Genomic DNA, 19,345 nt, shown 5'->3' on the forward strand with positions numbered 1-19,345 from the left:
CAGGCTTGAGCCACCGCGCCCGGCCTAATGTAACATTTCTTAAATATTTTCTTAGGGTCACCTTTATTTTTGGGGTCGGCCTGAAACCTATGTTTAAGACTAAATTTAAGTCTTCAATGAACACACAAATGTTAGTATTTTCAAAACAGGGACATAACCTCATTCTAGGAATGAAAACATTGAGCAGCAATAACAAACACATAGGCATACTAACTTCTCTCTGACTGTACCAGAGATCATCCAAAATTCCTATACTTTCTCCCACTGAATCTGGAAACTGACTGCCATAGCTGGATCAGTAGTTGTCATAAAACACATCAAATCCTTACCTTTACATCAGCAATGAGAGCATCTTCATCTTCTATCCCTGTGGGGACACATTTCTTGTGCAGTGGCAGAGACTCCAACTTATCTACAAGGCAGCGAAGGCCTTCAAGCTCAAAATGGGTCAGATGCACTTGCCTGTCCTTTCGGGGAGCACACTGGGGATCCCACACTTGTCCATTGTGGGATCCCCGGCTAGAGTCAGAAGATGAGTCCCCAGACAAAGTTTTCTTCAGACTTGGAAGACTTCGGCAGGTTTTGCCCAGTCCATCATAATCCAGGTTGACCCCATTCGCGACAGGACTAGTGAGGACAGAACGCCTGCTGCTCAAGCGTCGGGGTTCTCGATCCACTGCTTCCTCATCCCCATTCCCAGACTCCAACCCATTTAACTCCAAATCTACCAATATGAAGAAAAAATGCAGTAAGAACATTTCACTTTGCCATGTGATCAGCAAGAGAAATAGGTGGCATGACAGGGGCCTTGAGGCTATAAATGACAAAATCACCACATTTTAAAAAATGGTCTATCTTTATGCCAACCCATTTGTCCACTGTTGAAAATCACAGTTACAGGTAAAAACAGGATCCTGACCTAGGAGGACATCTAGGTAACAGTCAATTGGATTTTTTAAAGTTTGGGTAGGACCTAGTCTTTGAACTGTGTACTAGAAATCAGTTACTTATCAAAGTGGTTGTAAGTTAAAGTTAAAGCTTGAATCTGGGATTATAATTTCATTACCTTTTAAAAGAGAAGACAGTAAGAAGCACATATCTTTAAAAAATAGTTTTAGTCTGGGCAACATAATGAGACCCCATCTCTACATTAAAAAAATTAGCTGCATATAGTGATGCATGCCTGTGGTCCCAGATACTAGGGAGGGTGAGGTGGGAAGACTGCTTGAGCCTGGGAAGTTGAGGCTGCAGTGAGCTGTGATCATACTACTGCACTCCAGCCTGGGCAAGAGAGTGAGACCCTGTCTCAAACAAACAAACAAACAAAACAACAAAAAAAATCAAACTTTTTTTTGGGGTCTAAAGTTTTGGTCTTAAAATTAAACTTTGGAGTTGAAATCCTAACAACATAAATAACAAAACAAAGTGACTATTTTTGAAAAGGAAGATTTTGATAGTCAAAACACAGTGATAATGTTCACTGGTCTTTTCTATTATAATTTAGAAAATGCAAGAAGATGCAAAGCAGTAAATAAGTCATTCCTTATCCCTCCACCCTACGATAACAACTGAACAGTACAATATATTTTCTTTCCATGTTTTAACGGATGTGTATTATTAGATGTGGGTTTTTTTTTTTTTTTTTTTTTATGTTGTGGTTTGTTTGTTTGGAGACAGGGTCTCACTCTGTTGCCCAGGCTGGAGTGCAGCGATGCAATCATGGCTCACTGCAACCTCAACTTCCTGGGCTCAAGCAATCCTCCCACATTAGCCTCCCAAAGAGCTGGGACCACAGACATGCGCCACCACACTCAGCTAATTTTTTAAATTTTTGTAGAGACAGGTTCTGGTCATGTTGCCCAGGCTCGTCTCAACCTCCTGGGGTTAGGTGCGCCTTCCACCTTGGTTTCCTAAAGTGCTGAGATTACAGGCATGAGCCACCATGCCTGGTCTATATGTGTTTTGTTGGTTACTTTTTGAGATAGGGGTGTCACTATGTTGCCTAAGCTGGTCTTGAACTCTTGGACTCAAGTGATCCTCCTGCCTCAGCCTCCCAAATAGCTGGGACTACAGGTGCACACCACAGTGCCTAGCTCTATTAGATTTATTTTTAAACAAGATTAAGATCATGCTGTTTATACAATTCTGTATCCTGCTTTCATATATTGAGTGAACATTTTTTATTTTCTTATTTATTTATTTTGAGACGGAGTCTCACTCTGTCACCCAGGCTGGAGTGCACATGCACGATCTCGGCTCACTGCAACCTCCGCCTCCTGGGTTCAAGCGATTCTCCTGCCACAGCCTCCCGAGTACCTGGGACTACAAGCATGTGACACCACGCCTGGTTAATTTTTGTATTTTTTAGTAGAGACAGGTTTCACCATGTTGGCCTGGCTGGTCTCGAACTCCTGACCTCGTGATCTGTCGCCTTGGCCTTCCAAAGTGCTGGGATTACAGGTGTGAGCCACCGCGCCCGGCCCATTTTTTATTTTCAACTGAGAATACAAACTATGAGTAAAATTATGCAGTAAAAGTAAAATGCTAAAGTAAAAAGTATCTTGCTTGGATTAAAGATTGCGTAAGAACATGTGATCCCAGGATATTATGGTGTTGAGTCCTTACCAATTTCAGACATAGGAGTCTAAAAATGTATACTGAAACTACACTGTCATCTAATTAAAATATTTCTCTGATAGATGTTGGGGTAACCTGAAAGCACAGAGATTAAGAGCATAAACTGTAGAGTCTGACCAACCTAGTTTAAGCTGTGAAGCTGAACCAGGCTGGTCAGACTCTAAAAGCTGTGGCTTTGCCACTTACTAACTTTAAGAGAACCTTAATGTTCTCATTTGTAAAATGAGGCTAATAATACCTACCTCTCAGGTAATAATAAGAATTTAATAAATGTAAACTGCTTAGTATAGTGCCTAGAATATAACAGGTTATTTTGATGATGTAGTCCTAGTTTTTATTGTGCCAAAGACCATTCTTTATACAATAAAACACATTAGACAACCAGGCCAGGTGTGGTGGCTCACACCTGTAATCCCAATGCTTTGGGAGGTGGAGGCAGGAGGACAGCTTGAGGCCAGGAGTTTGAGACCAGCCTGGGCAACACAGCAAAATCTCATCTCTACAGAAAGTAAGAATTAGCTGGGCGTAGTGGTGTGTGCTTGTAATCCTAGCTACTCAGGAGGGGGACTGCTTGAGCCCAGGAGTTTGAGGTTACGGTGAGCTATGATCATGCTACTGCAATTCAACTTGGATGACAGGGTAAGGCCCTGTCTCTAAAACAAAAACAAAAACAAAAAAGCGTATTAGACAACTGATCATCTTTCTTTTTTTTTTTTTTTTTCGTGACAGGGTCTCACTCTGTCGCCCAGGTTCTGGAGTACAGTGGCATGATCTTGGTTCATAGCAGCCTCGACCTCCTGGGCTCCAGCGGATCCTCCCACCTCAGCCTCCTGAGCAGCTGGGACTCAAGCCACCATGCCTGGCCAATTTTCTGTAGTTTCTGTAGAGATGGGGTTTCACCATGTTGCCCAGGCTGGTCTAGAACTCCTGGGCTCAAGCCATTTGCCCACCTTGGCCTCCCAAAGTGCTAGGATTACAGGCGTGAACCAGCATGTCCCACTTGATCACCCTTGAGGAGCTAATAGCAACTCAGACAAAGACCAGATCCAGAGTATTTCATTTGGCCATTAACTCACATCTGGGTAGGTAACCGGTAACTAGTATTCAATTCCAATGAATGAATTTGGTACTTCCAAGTAGATGAATTAAAAAACCAAGAACATATTGAGTGACAGCCTACTGAGTATTTTGGGCCTCACCCTCAGTCCTAAGTGGTGTCTTCAAAGTTCCTATAGACAGAATACTTACCCATGCTGAGGGACTCTTTCTGAAATTCCTTGGTTAGGTGGGAACGGTTGGTTATGCAGTACACATAGCGCTCCAACACATACCAACACATCTCATAGTAGAATGGATAGCGAAACTTATTTGGAACCTACAGAGGAATATAATAGAGAAAAGATGACCATTTTCAAGGAAAGAGAGTAAAACAAACGGAATCACTGCAATCATTAACCCAGGAAATACTCTCACCAGTCAACCTGCAAACCCAGCTTGGCATCTGAAGCAAAAACTTAAGTAAAACCATCAACTTAGAAAATGTTGGTCTTGAGAAATAATCACTAAAGATAAAGGGTACTTAGGAGGCCCAGATGGGTGGATCACTTGAGGTCAGGAGTTCATGACCAGCCTGACCAACATGGTGAAACCCTGCCTCTACTAAAAATACAAAAATCAGCCAGGTGTGCTGGTGCACACCTTGTAATCCCAGCTACTCAGAAGGCTGAGGAATGAGAACCTGGGAGGCGGAGGTTGCAGTGAGCTGAGATCATGCCTCTGCACTCCAGTCTAGGCTATAGAGTGAGACTCTGTCTTCAACAAAACTAAAACAAAAAAAAACACCCCAAAAAACGGTACTTGAGGAAGACCATTTAGAACCACCAAGAAACTGTCTTGGTTAAGTGGGAAGGCATCAAAATGAAAGTTTGGGTTTTGGGACAGAGTAAAATGTAAGAGTAAGACACAAAATACTTGACAAAAAGGTATGCAAAGTACTCTTGCTTTACTATGTTTGCCCCTGAATCAGAAGGCCATGGAACAAAGAATCTCATGGAAAAACAGGACATGAGATGAAGTGACATGTTAATATTATGTAATTACATACACTAAAGTTTGACGAGAGACTCACTCTCAGACCGTGTCTAGTCTAGGGCACCAAGTTGGGTATTTTCCCCACTACTGATGCTCAGTTTGCCTGCCTCAAACTTTGTAGTCTGCCAAAATGGTATGTCCACAAACCAGATTAACGTTCCATACGACCTAATCAATCACTATCTTAATTTTCTTTCCATTCTCCCCAAAAGAGCATTTTCATTATTATTTCAGCTGGATACTAATTTTAAAAAGTACTCTTCAGATATATCACAGTCCAGGAAAGGACAAATCAGCACAGATTAATCAGTGAGGAAGACCAATGATGGGGACTATCCTAAATATATTTTGTTGCCTTTTTTAAAAACCATTTTTTAAACTTTTATTTTTAGAGGCAGGGTCTTGCTCTTTCACCCAGGCTGTCATCCCCCCACCAAAGCCTCCCCAGTAGCTGAGATTACAGGTGTGTGCCACCACACCTGGCTAATTTATTAACCCATTTCCCTTTTAGAAAATAAAAGAGCAGCTCGCGGCCAGCGCTCATGTAATTTTACATAAACATGCTTTTTGATGCTGAAGGAAATCTGATTTTCAAGGTGAGAATAAAATATAAAAACTGTCCTTGGAATTATTTCTAAACAAAACAGCAGGATAGTCTGAATCATCAGGATTGTCTATTTCAGAAAAATCAGATCCATCAAATGAATCTTTGGCCAAAAACTGTTCATGAATGATATATTATTATTATTTGGGTTCAAGCGATTCTCCTGCCTCAGACTCCTGAATAGCTGGGATTAAAGGCGTGTGCCCCTACACCCGGCTAATTGTTATTTTAAATTAATTAATTATTTTTACTATTTTCTGACATGGAGTTTTGCTCTTGTTGCCCAGGCTGGACTGCAATGGTGCAATCTCGGCTCACTGCAACCTCTACCTCCTGGGTTCAAGCGATTCTCCTGCCTCAGCCTCCCAAGTAGCTGGGATTACTGGTGTGCACCAACACGCCCAGCTAATTTTTGTATTTTTAGTAGAGACGTGGTTTCACCATCTTGGCCAGGCTGGTCTCGAACTCCTGACCTCAGGTGATCTACCCACCTCGGCCTCCCAAAGTGCTGGGATTACAGGCATGAGCCACTGCACCCAGCTATATTTATTTAGAGTTTCGCTCTTGTTGCCCAGGTTGTAGTCCAATGGCGTGATCTTGGCTCACCGCAACCTGCACCTCTGAGTTCAAGAGATTTTCCTGCCTCAGCCTCCCGAGTAGCTGGGATTACAGGCATGCACCACCACGCGGGACTAATTTTGTATTTTTAGTAGAGACATGCTTTCTCCATGTTGATCAGACTGGTTTTGAACTCCAGACGTCAGGTGATCCACCCGCCTTGGCCTCCCCAAATGCTGGGATTACAGGTGTGAGCCAGCGCGCCTGGCCAATTGTATTTTTAGTAGAGATGGGGTTTCACCATGTTGGCCAGGCTGGTCTTGAACTCCTGACCTCCAGTGATTTGCCTGCCTCAGCTTCCCAAAGTGCTGGGATTACAGGCGTAAGCCACCATGCCCGGACAAGAATGATGTTAACATCATGCACAGGAATGCTACGTTTTCTAGGATCTGACATTTTCAGCAATCAAGAATAACTATATTTTGTAAGCGGAAATAGCACTACTAAAAACAGAATGCTATAAATAGATTGATATCTTTTTTTTTCAAAGTCAGTATACTGGAGTGATGCGAAAATAATAGTGAGACAGTTCATGACAAAGTTATCCCGGGGTAAATGCTGCAGCCGCTGGGCGTGGTGGCTTACACCTATAATCCCAGCACTTTGGGAGGCTGAGGTGGGCAGATCACGAGGTCAGGAGATAGAAACCATCCTGGCTAACACAGTGAAATCTCGTCTCTATTAAAAACACAAGAAAATTAGCCGTGCCTGGTGGCGGGCGCCTATAGTGCCTGCTACTCGGGAGGCTGAGGCAGGAAAATGGCATGAACCCGGGAGGTGGAGCTTGCAGTGAGCAGAGATCACGCCACTGCACTCCAGCCTGGGCGACAGAGCAAGACTCTGTCTCAAAAACAAACAAACAAACAAACAAACAAACAAACAAACAGAGTTTGAGACCAGCCTGGTGAAACCCCATCTCTACTAGAAACACAAAAATTAGCGTGGTGGCACATGCCTGTAATCTCAGCTACTCGGAACGCTGGGGCAGGAGAATCGCTTGAACCTGGGAGGTGGAGGTTGCAGTGAGCTGAGATCACACCATTGCATGCCAGTTTGGACAACAACAGCGAAACCGTGTCTCAAAGAAAAAAAATAAAAAATAAAAATTGCAGCTGCCAAGTGCCACTGGTATTATTGGGGAAAATTGGAAAGGGGTTAATTTTTGGTAGGGATAGGGTCTCACTATGTTGTCCAGGCTGGTCTCAAACTCCTGGGATTAAGTGATCCTTCACTTCAAACTCCCAAAGAGTACTTGGGATTACAGGCATGAACCACCGTGCCTGGACATACAGCTTTCTTTTAGAGAGGTCATATTTCAAAAGGATAAGCCAAATGATACTTTTAAGATTGTTTTGAATATGCAGCTCCTGAGAATGTTCCCATCTCCTCCCATATTGTAGGAATGACTTCACCTACCCCTTTTCAAACTCTATATCAGGTAGTCTTCCTGAATCATGGAGAACTAGATAGGAGTCCCTTTTCAAAAACTGTCACCAGGCCACAGGGCATCAGTGGGGACTAAGGAGATCACTCTCCCCATGGCAAGGCAGGAGAGATGTACTTTTCATGTCAGACCCAATCAGTTTTCTAATGCATAGTAGCCAGACCCTGATTCTGGGTTCTTATGTGGCTAAAACTTCAACAACTAAAAGAATGACTCTCTTACACAAAAGTAAAATTAATTTATTTCTGACTAAGGGAGACAGAGGAGAGAGACAACCAATAGGTACTTGGTCCCTCAAAATTAGATATAATACACTATGCCTCTCCATTAGCCTTTTAAGTGTAGCAACATTTTCTGGAAGGGTTTTTATTAGGAGTTCAGGACAACTCCAAATTCTGAAGCCCTCTGGAAATCAGCTGAAAGCTGAGTAATAATGACAGTTTTAAAAAAAGAAGAGTCTGGGCATAGTGGCTCACGCCCATGGTCCCAAGACTTTGGGGGCCTGAGGCCGGAGGATTGCTTGAACTCAGGAGTTTGAGACCAGCCTGGGCAGCTTAGTAAAACCTCATCTCCACAAAAAAATAAAAATAAAAAAATTAGCCAGGTGTGGTGGTGTGTGTCTGTGGTCCCAGCTACTTAGGAGGCTGAGGCAGGAGGATCACTTGAGCCTAGGAGGTTGAGGCTGCAATGAGCTGAGATCATGCCACTGCACTCCAGCCTGGGCGACACAGTGAGACCCTGTGTCAAAAATAAATAAATAAATAAATAAAAAAGAAAGAAAGAAAAAAGGAAGAAAATATGAAATACAGGCATTAAAATTTTGAGTTTTTGCTTGTAACTTTGTAAGACTGTATTAATTAAAGCCAAGAGATACCACATACCCAACCTGACCCCATTACATTTTACTTATGCTGCATATCAATTTCTAAGACTCGGTTGGCATTTTTTGGAAAGAATTTTTAAAACTCCCCATTATAAAATTATTGAGCCTTTAAGCACTATTAGAATAATTACCAACACTTAAGTAATAGTAAATTTCTACATTGGTATGGCAAAAGTGACCAGAACATTGTCTTGTTTGCAACATGCTTTGTATTTCTTTGGTAAAGCATTCCCTATACATTCTCTTAACTTTTTATAGAGATTTTTATAACTTTATAGACATTAGTAACATATCAAATGAATGCCAGGTTGACATTTTCACATAAAAAGTTGGTATGGAAAGCAATAAAAAAATGCTGTGTGTACAAATATACGAAACACAATGAAATTTTATGGGACTACAGAAAGATTTTATTTGAAATTAAATAAGCCATTCTTAGAAAAAATAGAAAAACAATTGATTAGACACTGAAATTTTTGATAAAGTTTAGGAATCAGATAAATCAAGATGAGTTTTTCCCAGTTAAGAGTTTGTAGGACTCTTTTTTCCATTTATTTATTTATTTATTTATTTGTTTGTTTGTTTGTTTGTTTATTTTTTGAGACAGAGTTTCGCTCTTATTGCCCAGGCTGGAGTGCAATGGTGCAATCTCGGCTCACTGCAACCTCCGCCTCCTGGGTTCAAACAATTCTCCTGCCTCAGCCTCCCAAGTAGCTGGGATTACAGGCATGTGCCACCATGCCTGGCTAATTTTGTATTTTCAGTAGAGACAGGGTTTCTTCATGTTGGTCAGGCTGGTCTCAACTTTCCGACCTCAGGTGATCCGCCCGCCTCGGCCTCCCAAAGTGCCTGGATTACAGGTGTGAGCTACTGTGCCCGGCCTTTTTAAAAATTTTTTCTCTTATTTTTCTTCTCTTTATGCAGAAAACTCTTCATGCAGGGATAAGGTGCTCACTTTATGTTACTGAATATATATTTTCCTTTTCTTCCCTGAAACTGAACCAGTTAAGCCCCAGATATGAGAGTCATCTTTGGCCACAAAAAGTGAACGCACTCTAAAAACTAATTTTCAGACTGAATCTTAAAATGGGTACATAATTACCTCTAAGAATGACAGAGAGTTAAATGGGAGTATTTTAATATGGAATTATATATTTTTTCTTTTTTGAAACATTTTCCCTATTTTAGAATACTTACCTGCTTTAGAATAGACTTTTTTTTTTTTTTTTTTTTAAATTAACAGACTGTGTCTCACTCTTCCACCCAGGCTGGAGTACAGTGGCACCATCATAGCTCGCTGCAACCTGGAACTCCTAGGTTCAAGCAATCCTCTCACCTCAGCCTCTCCAGTAGCTAGGATTACAGGCATGTGCCACCACACCCAGCTTTGTTGCCCAGGATAGTCTCAAACTCCTTGCTTCACGTACTCCTCCCACTTTGGGCTCCCAAAGGGTTGGGATTACAGGCATGAGCCCCTGTGCCTGACCTGTACTTTTGTTACTCTTGACAAATAAACAGAAATGTACTTTTATAAAATGTCTTGAAGAAGCACTGGCTTCCTATCTTAATTCTACTAGTAGGGCAATTCCTGTAACTCCAACAATAATACCAATGGTGTATATAGTGATAAGTAGCTCCTACACCAAAATAAATTTTGCAAAATAGGCACTATAATGGTTTACTATTATTGCAGTACATAGGTCAGTAACCATTCCTCATAAGAGTTGTGAATTCTTCATTAATTACTATTTTTAAATTTTTAATACTTTTAATTCTACCAAAAGGTTCCAAGAGCAGTACCATAATACTTCTATGCTCTTCTCTGCAATTCCCCAACTGTTAACATTTCCCCACGTTTGCTGATCTTCATACTAGCTTAGTATTCTGCTAAGCTACTTGAGATAACTTAACAAACATCGCAACCCCCAAATATTCTAATTGCTGTTTAATCCCAGTATCATCTATACTTTCATATATGATTCAGCCCTTACCAATTAGAATTCTGCTAAACAATAAGCCCTCATTCTCTACGATGGAGGCTAGCCAGCAAACAACACTTAGTGGATTTGGCCTGCTGCCTCTTTTTATGATTCCTGTGAACTAAGAGTGTTTTTTATCTTTTTTTTTTTCTCCGGGTCAGACAGGTAATGTGCTGACGTGTTAATAGTAACAAGGTTCAAGGGTGGCACCTTTCTCGTACGTGCACGAACACCTAATCATCATGATCATGAACTATAAAAGGATCGCTTTTTACATTTTTTAATGGTTGAAAAAAAACTTGAGTATTCTGTGACATGTTAAAGTTATGTGAAATTCTACTTTCAGTGTCTATGAATAAAATGTTGTGTTATTTGAGCCATACTCATTTGTTTAAGTATTTCATGCTACAAGGTAGGGTTAAACAGTCACAACAGATACTTTATGACCTATGAAGCCTAAAATATTTACTATCTGGTCCTTTGCAGAAAAAGTTTGTCAACTCTTGCCTTGAGGTATCCATTGTATATAATAAATTAACTTTTTTCTATGCCTCTAGAATGGTATCAGCTGTGTATCATCCTAGGGAAAAACTGAGAAAACAAGATATACAAATTATTTTATTTTGGGCTTAATTCTCTCTTAAAACCCCAGTTGAAAAAATAGTATATACATTTATATAATTAAAGTAAGATGCTTTGAGTATAGTCATCAGTGTAGAAAAAGATACATGAATTTAAAGTTCTAAAACTTGAGTTAAGCTCCATTATACCAAATTATTCTGTGAGCATAAAAATGAAACACATGGCTCAAGAGATTACCAGAGGTCCATGTCTGGCCTTATAAAAATCCAAGATACTGCTGGATGCAGTAGCTCACACCTGTAATCCCAGCACTTTAGGAGGCCAAAGCGGGCAGATCACTTGAGCCCAAGAGTTACAGACAAGCCTGGGCAACACAGCCAAAAACCCATCTCCAAAAAATACAAAAAAAATTAGTTGGGTGTAGTGGCATGTGCCTGTAGTCCCAGCTACCTGGGAGGCTGAGGTGGGAGGATCAATTGAGCCTGGGGAGGTTGAGGCTGCAGTGAGCCATGACTGTGCCATTGCACACCAGCATGGGCAACAGAGTGAGACTCTGTCCCAAAAATTAAAAGAAAAAAATGTTACTTTTCTCCCATTCACAATGGTGTTGGCTAAAAAATTAAGGAAAAAAAAAAAAAAAAAAAAAAAAAAAGGAAAGAAAAATCCAAGATACCAAAAACCTCACAGAATTGGAGTCCCCAAAATTGAGTATGTAAATTGTGTTAAAATTTTTATTTGGCCAGTCGCAGTGGCTCACACCTGTAATCCCAGCACTTTGGGAGGTTGAGGCTGGAGGACTGCTTGAACCAGGAGTTCTAGACTAGCCTGGGAAACGCAGCAAGACCAAGTCTCTATGAAAAAAATAAAAAATTAGTCAGCTGTGGTGTGCGCCCGTAGTCCCAGCTACTTGGGAGGCTGAGGCAGAAGGATGCTTGAGCCTGGGAGGTTGAGGCTGCAATCATCCGTGATCACACCACTGCACTCTAGCCGGGAAAACAGAACAAGATTCTGTCTTTAAAAAAAATACATTAAATTTAAAATTTTGTGTGTTCCCAAAATGTCAACACTGCATTTTAACTGAAAGAAAAATGGAAGTTTTGACAAACCATGAATGAATCTCTTGTAACATCTATCTTAACTGGAGTAAACCTCTTCACATCCAACTGTTATATAAGATTACTTACCCGTGTCCGATCTTCAATGTTGTATATTTTTAACTGCATAGGGATGTTGAAGCTATGCAAAAAATTGCCCCCAAACACTAACGTGTCTGTAGGAGTATACACAGCATGAATCCAGCCTAGAAGAAAGGGAACAGAGGGCAGTGGCTGAAAATACACATTACAGTAAGTCTCTCTCAGAGAACTAGTATAAGACCCCTAGATCACACTCTTCACTCTGATTCTGCTTCTCAGTGGTTTGTCAAGTTAATCTCTCAAAGCCTCAATTTCCTGTATAAAACCAGGATAAATAATACTTCTTATGGTTGCTCATGAGCATTAAATGAGAAAATGCACATCAAATGCTTAGCACACAATAAACATTTACTGGAGCACCAACTATAAACCAGGCTCTGTACAAGACAGTTTACAATTCAGGGCTGTCCAATCTGTTGGCTTCCCTGGGCCACACTGGGAGAAGAATTGCTTGGGCAACACATAAAATATGCTAACATGGCCAGACGCGGTGGCTCATGCTTATAATCCCAGCAATCTGGGAGGCCGAGGCGGGTGGATCATGAGGTGAGGAGTTCAAGACCAGCCTGGCCAACATGGTGAAACCCCATCTCTAGTAAAAACTCAAAAATTAGCTGGGCATGGTGGGGTACTCCTGTAATCCCAGCTACTTGGGAGGCTGAGGCAGGAGAATTGCTTGAACTGGGACCTGGGAGGCAGAGGTTGCAGTGAGCTGAGACTGCGCTATTGTACTCCAGCCTGGGCCTACAGAGCGAGACTCCATCTCAAAATAAGTAAATAAATAAAATAAAATATACTAATACTAATGACAGCTGACGACCTTGAAAAAAATTGCAAAAAAAAAAAAAATCTCATGTTTTAAGAAAGTTTATGAATTTGCGTTAGACCACAGTCAAAGCCATCCTGGGCTGCATGAGGCCTGTGGTCTGTAGGCTGGATAAGCTTGGTTTACATGTGTTCTCATTTATATTCCTTATAACAAAATGAGACACAGATTTAATTATTTGCTCTAAGCGTAGTATCTAGCAGGTAAATGCATAGTCAGAATCCTAATAGAGGTCTGTGACTCCAAAATCTGTGATCTTTATAAGCACTTACTTTGATTTAATGACTTGATCAAAAACATCCCTGACTTGAGCACTCTAGCCTTCACAGTCATTCCCTAGAATATTAGGCAGCTCTTCAACATAGGTTGTGTATCACCTGCAGAACAGGTCCTATCTATAGAGATTCTAAATTACTAGGGCTAATGCAGAGCCCAAACGTGTATATCTGAAAAGCCTCTGCTGGCAATTCTTAACATACTTTATTGGAAAGCCACTGCCTTTTCAAACTGAAAAGAAAAAAAAACAAAACCTCAGCATCTACTCCATCATGACAGGAAGAAACACTGTTGTTTTCTGCAGACCCCAGCATCGTAACTATCCTTGGTGGTTATCCATTAATTTCTTTTTCATTAAGAAAAAAAGTGGCTAAATAACCCACTGTTCCCATTTTGCTTACCTGAGGGAATGACGAAGGTATAGCCCTGCTTGAGCTCAATGCGCTGACAATCTGATACCCGGTCACCCAGAAAGATGTCTCCCTGTTTCCCTGACAGCAGCCAATTCTCGTACAGCTCCAGGTTGTGGGCTGTAGGGGGGATGAGCCAGAAGACCTGTGAGTTAAAAAACTTTAGTCTGTTAACAGCCATTGACATGACCCAGTCGTCTCCCTCAACTGATAAACAGGTACAAAATTAAGACCACCAGGTAGAAGAAAGGCAAGCAATTTTCCCAGCCTATAGAACTTGACTACTTGGTAAACCTTAGAAGGTCCAAAGCAGTAGATCTTTCTTATCCTCCACTTGATCCAACAGCATTAAGGCTTCCCTGGGGGTTGACTAGGGAACCCATCCAGGACTCAGAGAGAAGAGGGACATTCATCTCATTACCTAGACAGTCCCTTAAACACCTCTGACTGTCTGGCCTCCAGAGTCCTAAGTAGCACAGTTAATTAGGCACAGTATCTTCAAGAGACTGGCTCAGGTTGTTTTGTCCAAGATAGTAACTAAGATCAACAGGGCTTAAAGGGATCTAAAGTAAACAAAATGACTTTTGGATTTGGAGACAGTTGTTCTGCTTAAGACTTTTTTTTTTAGATGGAGCTTCACTCTTGTAGTCCAGGCTAGAGTGCAGTGGCATGATCTTGGCTCACTGCAACCTCTGCCTTCTGGGTTCAAAGGATTCTCCTGCCTCAGCCTCCAGAGTTGCTGGGACTACAGGCATGCACCACAACGTCCAGCTAACTTTTGTATTTTTAGTAGAGATGGGGTTTCACCATGTTGGCCAAGATGTTTTCAATCTCCTGACCTTATGATCCGACCACCTTGGCCTCCCAAAGTGCTAGATTACAGGTGTGAGCCACTGTGCCCGGAAAAGACTTCATGTTTTTGTTGTTGTTGTTTGTTTCTTTTTTTTTTTTTTTGAGACAGAGTTTCTCTCTTGTTGCCCAGGCTAGAGTGCAATGGCATGATCTCAGCTCACCACAACCTCCACCTCCCGGATTCAAGTGATTCTCCTGCCTCAGCCTCCCAAGTAGCTGGGATTACAGGCATGCACCACCACGCCTGGCTCATTTTGTATTTTTAGTAGAGACGCGCTTTCTCCATGTTGGTCAGGCTGGTCTCGAGCTCCTGACCTCAGGTGATCCGCCCGCCTCAGCCTCCCAAAGTGCTGGAATTACAGGCGTGAGCCACCGTGCCCAGCCAAGACCTCATGTTTTAAATAAGGCATTATCTGTTCTCATTCTAGTTCTACTTTTCTCTTACAAATGCATTCACTGCAAGTAAGACAAAAAAGAGTAACAACAGTGTAATACTATAAACCTCGGGTATTAATTCTAGATTTCCATTCTCATATAGCATTCAGAAGCATTTTCACAAACTGGAATATAACTGAATGAATAAAGATAATCCTTCATAACCTATTTACATCCTCAAAAAGAACTTAAAGGCTTCCTTTGGCCACATTTCAGACCAACGGCTACACAGAGGGAAAGTTCGTTTAGATCTTAATTTGCTGACTTCACAGTGAATCTATCCAAAATTTGTGTTCCCTTCCACTATTTATTTGGAGAACTCTGATTCAGGAGTCTAGAAACAGGACTCTTGAGATTTACTAAGTGCTGTGCCAATGGTATAATGATAGTGAACTAGATGAATACTAATTTCTACCCAACACTAGCCAAGAAGGTGAACTTAATCTATAATTCTTTCCAGATATGAATGGGGACAATTCCCTAACAGATTCATTTCCAGGGTATATTAAGCATACATGAACTGAAGCAAAGTCATAACCAACTTCAGATTCCAACCCCTATCACAACTATGACCATACCTTTCCCCCTTGATGGATGTGATACCAAACAGAGGTACCACCAAAGTCCACATGGAAGTCAGTATAGCAGCCTCGAACACTCATTAGACAGTACCTGACCCAAAAAAAGCAGCAGCATTAGTGTACCGATGGAAGAAAGTACATCTGCCCCACCAAAATGCCATACTCTCCTCTTGTATACTCCCTTTATCTTCCACCTAATCAAGTTCCAGAAGGAGAAAAAGCAATGCATTTTCAAGTCATCACATTATCAGAAAAAGGTGGGTTTTTTTCTACCCTATTGACTAAAATGTTAAGTTTTTTTTTTCCTTTAACCATGTGGTTGTGTGCTATGGTATGCTCATATACACTCTTCCTTGTGGAACTGTGAAGTCTAATCTTTAAATAATTCATCTTTTTAATCATTTAGGATACAGAGCAAAGCTTTTAAGAGAGAAGCAAATCCTTGCTATTACTTTGGTCTCCCACAGCATGCGGAGGAAGATGCAGGGCGCTTCACTTACTTCTGCACTTTAGGGTACTGCATCTCCAAGATGGCATTTGTTGATTCAGTCTGGCTTTCCTTCAAGTGCCTTGGCCACATGTTGTCTACCCAGTCAATGAAATCCACCTTTAAATAGAAGGAGGAAACACTTGGGCTCCAAGGGAAAGGTTGGGGTCAAAGATAATTTTAAAGTCAAGAAAAGCAGAATTTCTTAAAATACACAACAAAAAACTATAATTTAATTGTAAGTAAATTAAAACAATCTGTTGGCGAATCTTAGGATTACTAGGCAACCATCCTAGAAATAATTGTTATATGAGAATAAAGATCATAATTCCATCAAATGATAATAGTAAAGACAGAACTAGTCAAAATAGAATCATTATTGATGCAATAGTGTATAACTATGAACTCTCTTCTATGTCAATACTCATATAATTTGTTTTATCTTTAATCCAATAAAAGGTATTGTCTGGAAGGTATCTATAAACTCAGCAAAATATATACCATTGTTAGAACAATTAAGATGCCAAAAGTTAGGCTTAAAAAAAAAAAATCCAGTATGGATTTGTAGCCTTGTATTGACAATGTGCTACAGAAACTACCAGCTTGGGAATAAGAAGCTCCAGGTCTGTCATGTCTTTTCAAGACTATATAAGGCCCTGGAACTCATCTATAAAACTAAGACAGACCAGGCACAATGGCTCACGCTTGAAATCCCAGAGCTTTGGAAGGCCAAGGTGGGAAGATCACTTAAACCCAGGAGTTCAAGACCAACCTGGGCAACACAGTGAGAACCCAGCTCTTCACAATAAAACACAAGTCAGTTGCAGTGGTTCACGCCTGTAATCCCCAACACTTTGGGAGGCCGAGGCAGGCGGATCACCCAAGGTTGGGAGTTCAAGACCAGCCTGACCAACACGGAGAAACCCTGTCTCTACTAACAATACAAAATTAGGCTGGGCGCGGTGGCTCACGTCTGTAATCCCAGCACTTTGGGAGGCCAAGGCGGTGGATCACGAGGTCAGGAGATCGAGACCATCTGGCTAACATGGTGAAATGTGTCTCTACTGAAAATACAAAAAATTAGCCAGGCATGGTGGCAAGCGCCTGTAGTCCCAGCTACTCGGGAGGCTGCGGCAGGAGAATGGCGTCTACCCAGGAGGCGGAGCTTGCAGTGAGCAGAGATTGCGCCACTGCACTCCAGCTTGGGCAACAGAGCGAGACTCCGTCTAAAAAAAAAAAAAACTTAGCTGGGCATGGTGGCGCATGCCTATAATCCCAGCTACTCGGGAGGCTGAGGCAGGAGAATCGCTTGAACCTGGGAGGCTGAGGTTCTGGTGAGCCGAGATCGTGCCACTGCACTCCAGCCTGGGCAACAAGAGGGAAACTCCATCTCAAAAAAATAAATTAAATAAATAAAATTAAAAAATAGCCAGGTATGGTGGCATGTACCTATAGTCCTAGCTACTTGTGAGGCTAAGATGGGAGGTTTGCTTAAACCCAGGAATTTGAGGCTGCAGTAAGCTACAATCACCACTGTACTCCAGCTTGGGCAACCAGAGCAAGACTGTCTCAATAAAAAACCCAAAACCATACACACACAAAACTAAGATAATTACTTCAAAGATATGTTGTAAGGATTAAATGTAAACACTTTTACCATTTTGAAATAATGTGAGAGTACAGAAATCTTTTTTTTTTTTTTTTGAGACAAAGTCTTGCTCTGTCACCCAGGCTGGAGTACTGTGGTGCGATCTCAGCTCACTGCAACCTCCGCCTCCCAGGTTCAAGCAATTCTGTTGCCTCAGCCTCCCAAGTAGCTGGGATTACAGATGCCTGCCACTGCACCTAACTAATTTTTGTATTTTTTGGTAGAGACGGGGTTCCACCATCTTGGCCAGGCTGGTCTCGAACTTCTGACCTCGGGTGATTCACCAGCCATGGCCCCCCAAAGTGCTGGGATTACAGGCATGAGCCACCAGGCCCAGTCAGGAATCTTTTAAATAATATTGGCTGAAAAAAAAAAAGAGAAGTGAAAGCAATACGAATTGCAACATTTTACACTAATATGGTTACAAAAAACATGTATCTGGTAAGCTTTGTAACATCTATGTATCTGGTCACTTCCCTTATAATGCAAATCGAGACAAATGCATACAGTTGTGCATGATATGAAGCAGTTGTCTAGAGGATACCCAGATGTTAATTGTGGGAGAGTATTTAGAAAGCATCACCACTGACATGGAAGAAACAAGACGAGGTGCAACTGTTAAGGTTAACCTGCTGCTCCATGCTCACGGAGCCAACAATTTTAACCAAGCATCCACTGGTCCCAGAACATTGAATAAGCCCTGGATGCTTTTATTTTTTCCGTGGGTCATTAGTTACTTAATGTAGTAGCCACCATCTCCCATCTCTGTGTGTTGTCTGTGGGAATGCCTTTAACAGAATAATGAATAAAGTACTTGCTTAATACACTGTAAGCTCCCATGTCTAAATGGGGAGAGGAAGGGTTCAGAATGTAAGAGTATTTTTTTTTTTTTTTTTTTTTTTACCATGCATTCATTCACAGAAAGAAGAATTTCTTTTTTTTTGAGGCGGAGTCTCGTTCTGTCGCCCGGGCTGGAGTGCAGTGGCGCGATCTCAGCTCACTGCAAGCTCCGCCTCCTGGGTTCACGCCATTCTCCTGCCTCAGCCTCCCGAGTAGCTGGGACTACAGGCGCCCACCACCTCGCCCGGCTAGTTTTTTGTATTTTTTAGTAGAGACGGGGTTTCACCATGTTAGCCAGGATGGTCTTGATCTCCTGACCTTGTGATCCACCCGTCTCGGCCTCCCAAAGTGCTGGGATTACAGGCTTGAGCCACCGCGCCCCACCATTTATTTATTTATTTTTTGAGACAGGGTCTTGCTCTGTCACCCAGGCTGGAGTGCAGTGGCGTGATCATGGCTCACTGTGACCTCTGCCTCCTGATTTCAAGCGATTCTCCCACCTCAACCTCCCAGGTAGCTGGGATCACAGGCGCCCACCACCATACCCAGCTTATTTTTGTATTTTTAGTAGAGGCAGGGTTTCACCATGTTGGCCAGGCTGGTCTTGAACTCCTGACTTCAAGCGATCTGCCCACCCAGAGTGCTGGGATTGTAGGCGTAAGCTACTGCACCTGGCTTATTTTCTGTATTTTGATTGTGGTGGTTACTCACATCAATAAATATGTCTGTCAAAACTCACTGAAATGCACACTTAAAATGGGGGTCCGGCCGGGCTCACGCCTGTAATCCCAGCACTTTGGGAGGCCGAGGCGGGTGGATCACGAGGTCAGGAGATCGAGACCATCCTGGCTAACACAGTGAAACCCCGTCTCTACTAAAAAAAAATACAAAAAATAAGCCGGGCGTGGTGGCGGGCGCCTGTAATCCTAGCTCCTCGGGAGGCTGAGGCAGGAGAA

The 19,345-nt window shown here is 41.9% G+C and overlaps 1 protein-coding gene and 1 pseudogene across 3 annotated transcripts in view; both read right to left on the reverse strand.

Annotated features, from left to right (window-relative positions):
* KDM2A (lysine demethylase 2A) overlaps positions 1 to 19,345 on the reverse strand; it is a 152,797-nt gene that overhangs the window by 25,787 nt on the left and 107,665 nt on the right. For all 3 annotated transcript variants that reach the window (XM_050756585.1, XM_050756587.1, XM_050756586.1), the window contains 6 exons: positions 15,915 to 16,021; positions 15,412 to 15,505; positions 13,538 to 13,691; positions 12,023 to 12,138; positions 3,886 to 4,012; positions 330 to 724 (listed from right to left, as the gene is read on the reverse strand). In XM_050756585.1, the coding sequence (XP_050612542.1) occupies positions 330 to 724; positions 3,886 to 4,012; positions 12,023 to 12,138; positions 13,538 to 13,691; positions 15,412 to 15,505; positions 15,915 to 16,021 (993 nt within the window). The remainder of the gene's footprint in view (positions 1 to 329; positions 725 to 3,885; positions 4,013 to 12,022; positions 12,139 to 13,537; positions 13,692 to 15,411; positions 15,506 to 15,914; positions 16,022 to 19,345) is intronic.
* Positions 10,412 to 10,521, reverse strand: LOC126936741 (uncharacterized; annotated as a pseudogene).

The sequence above is a fragment of the Macaca thibetana genome, chromosome 14 (assembly GCF_024542745.1).
Source record: "Macaca thibetana thibetana isolate TM-01 chromosome 14, ASM2454274v1, whole genome shotgun sequence".
Classification (NCBI taxonomy): domain Eukaryota; kingdom Metazoa; phylum Chordata; class Mammalia; order Primates; family Cercopithecidae; genus Macaca; species Macaca thibetana.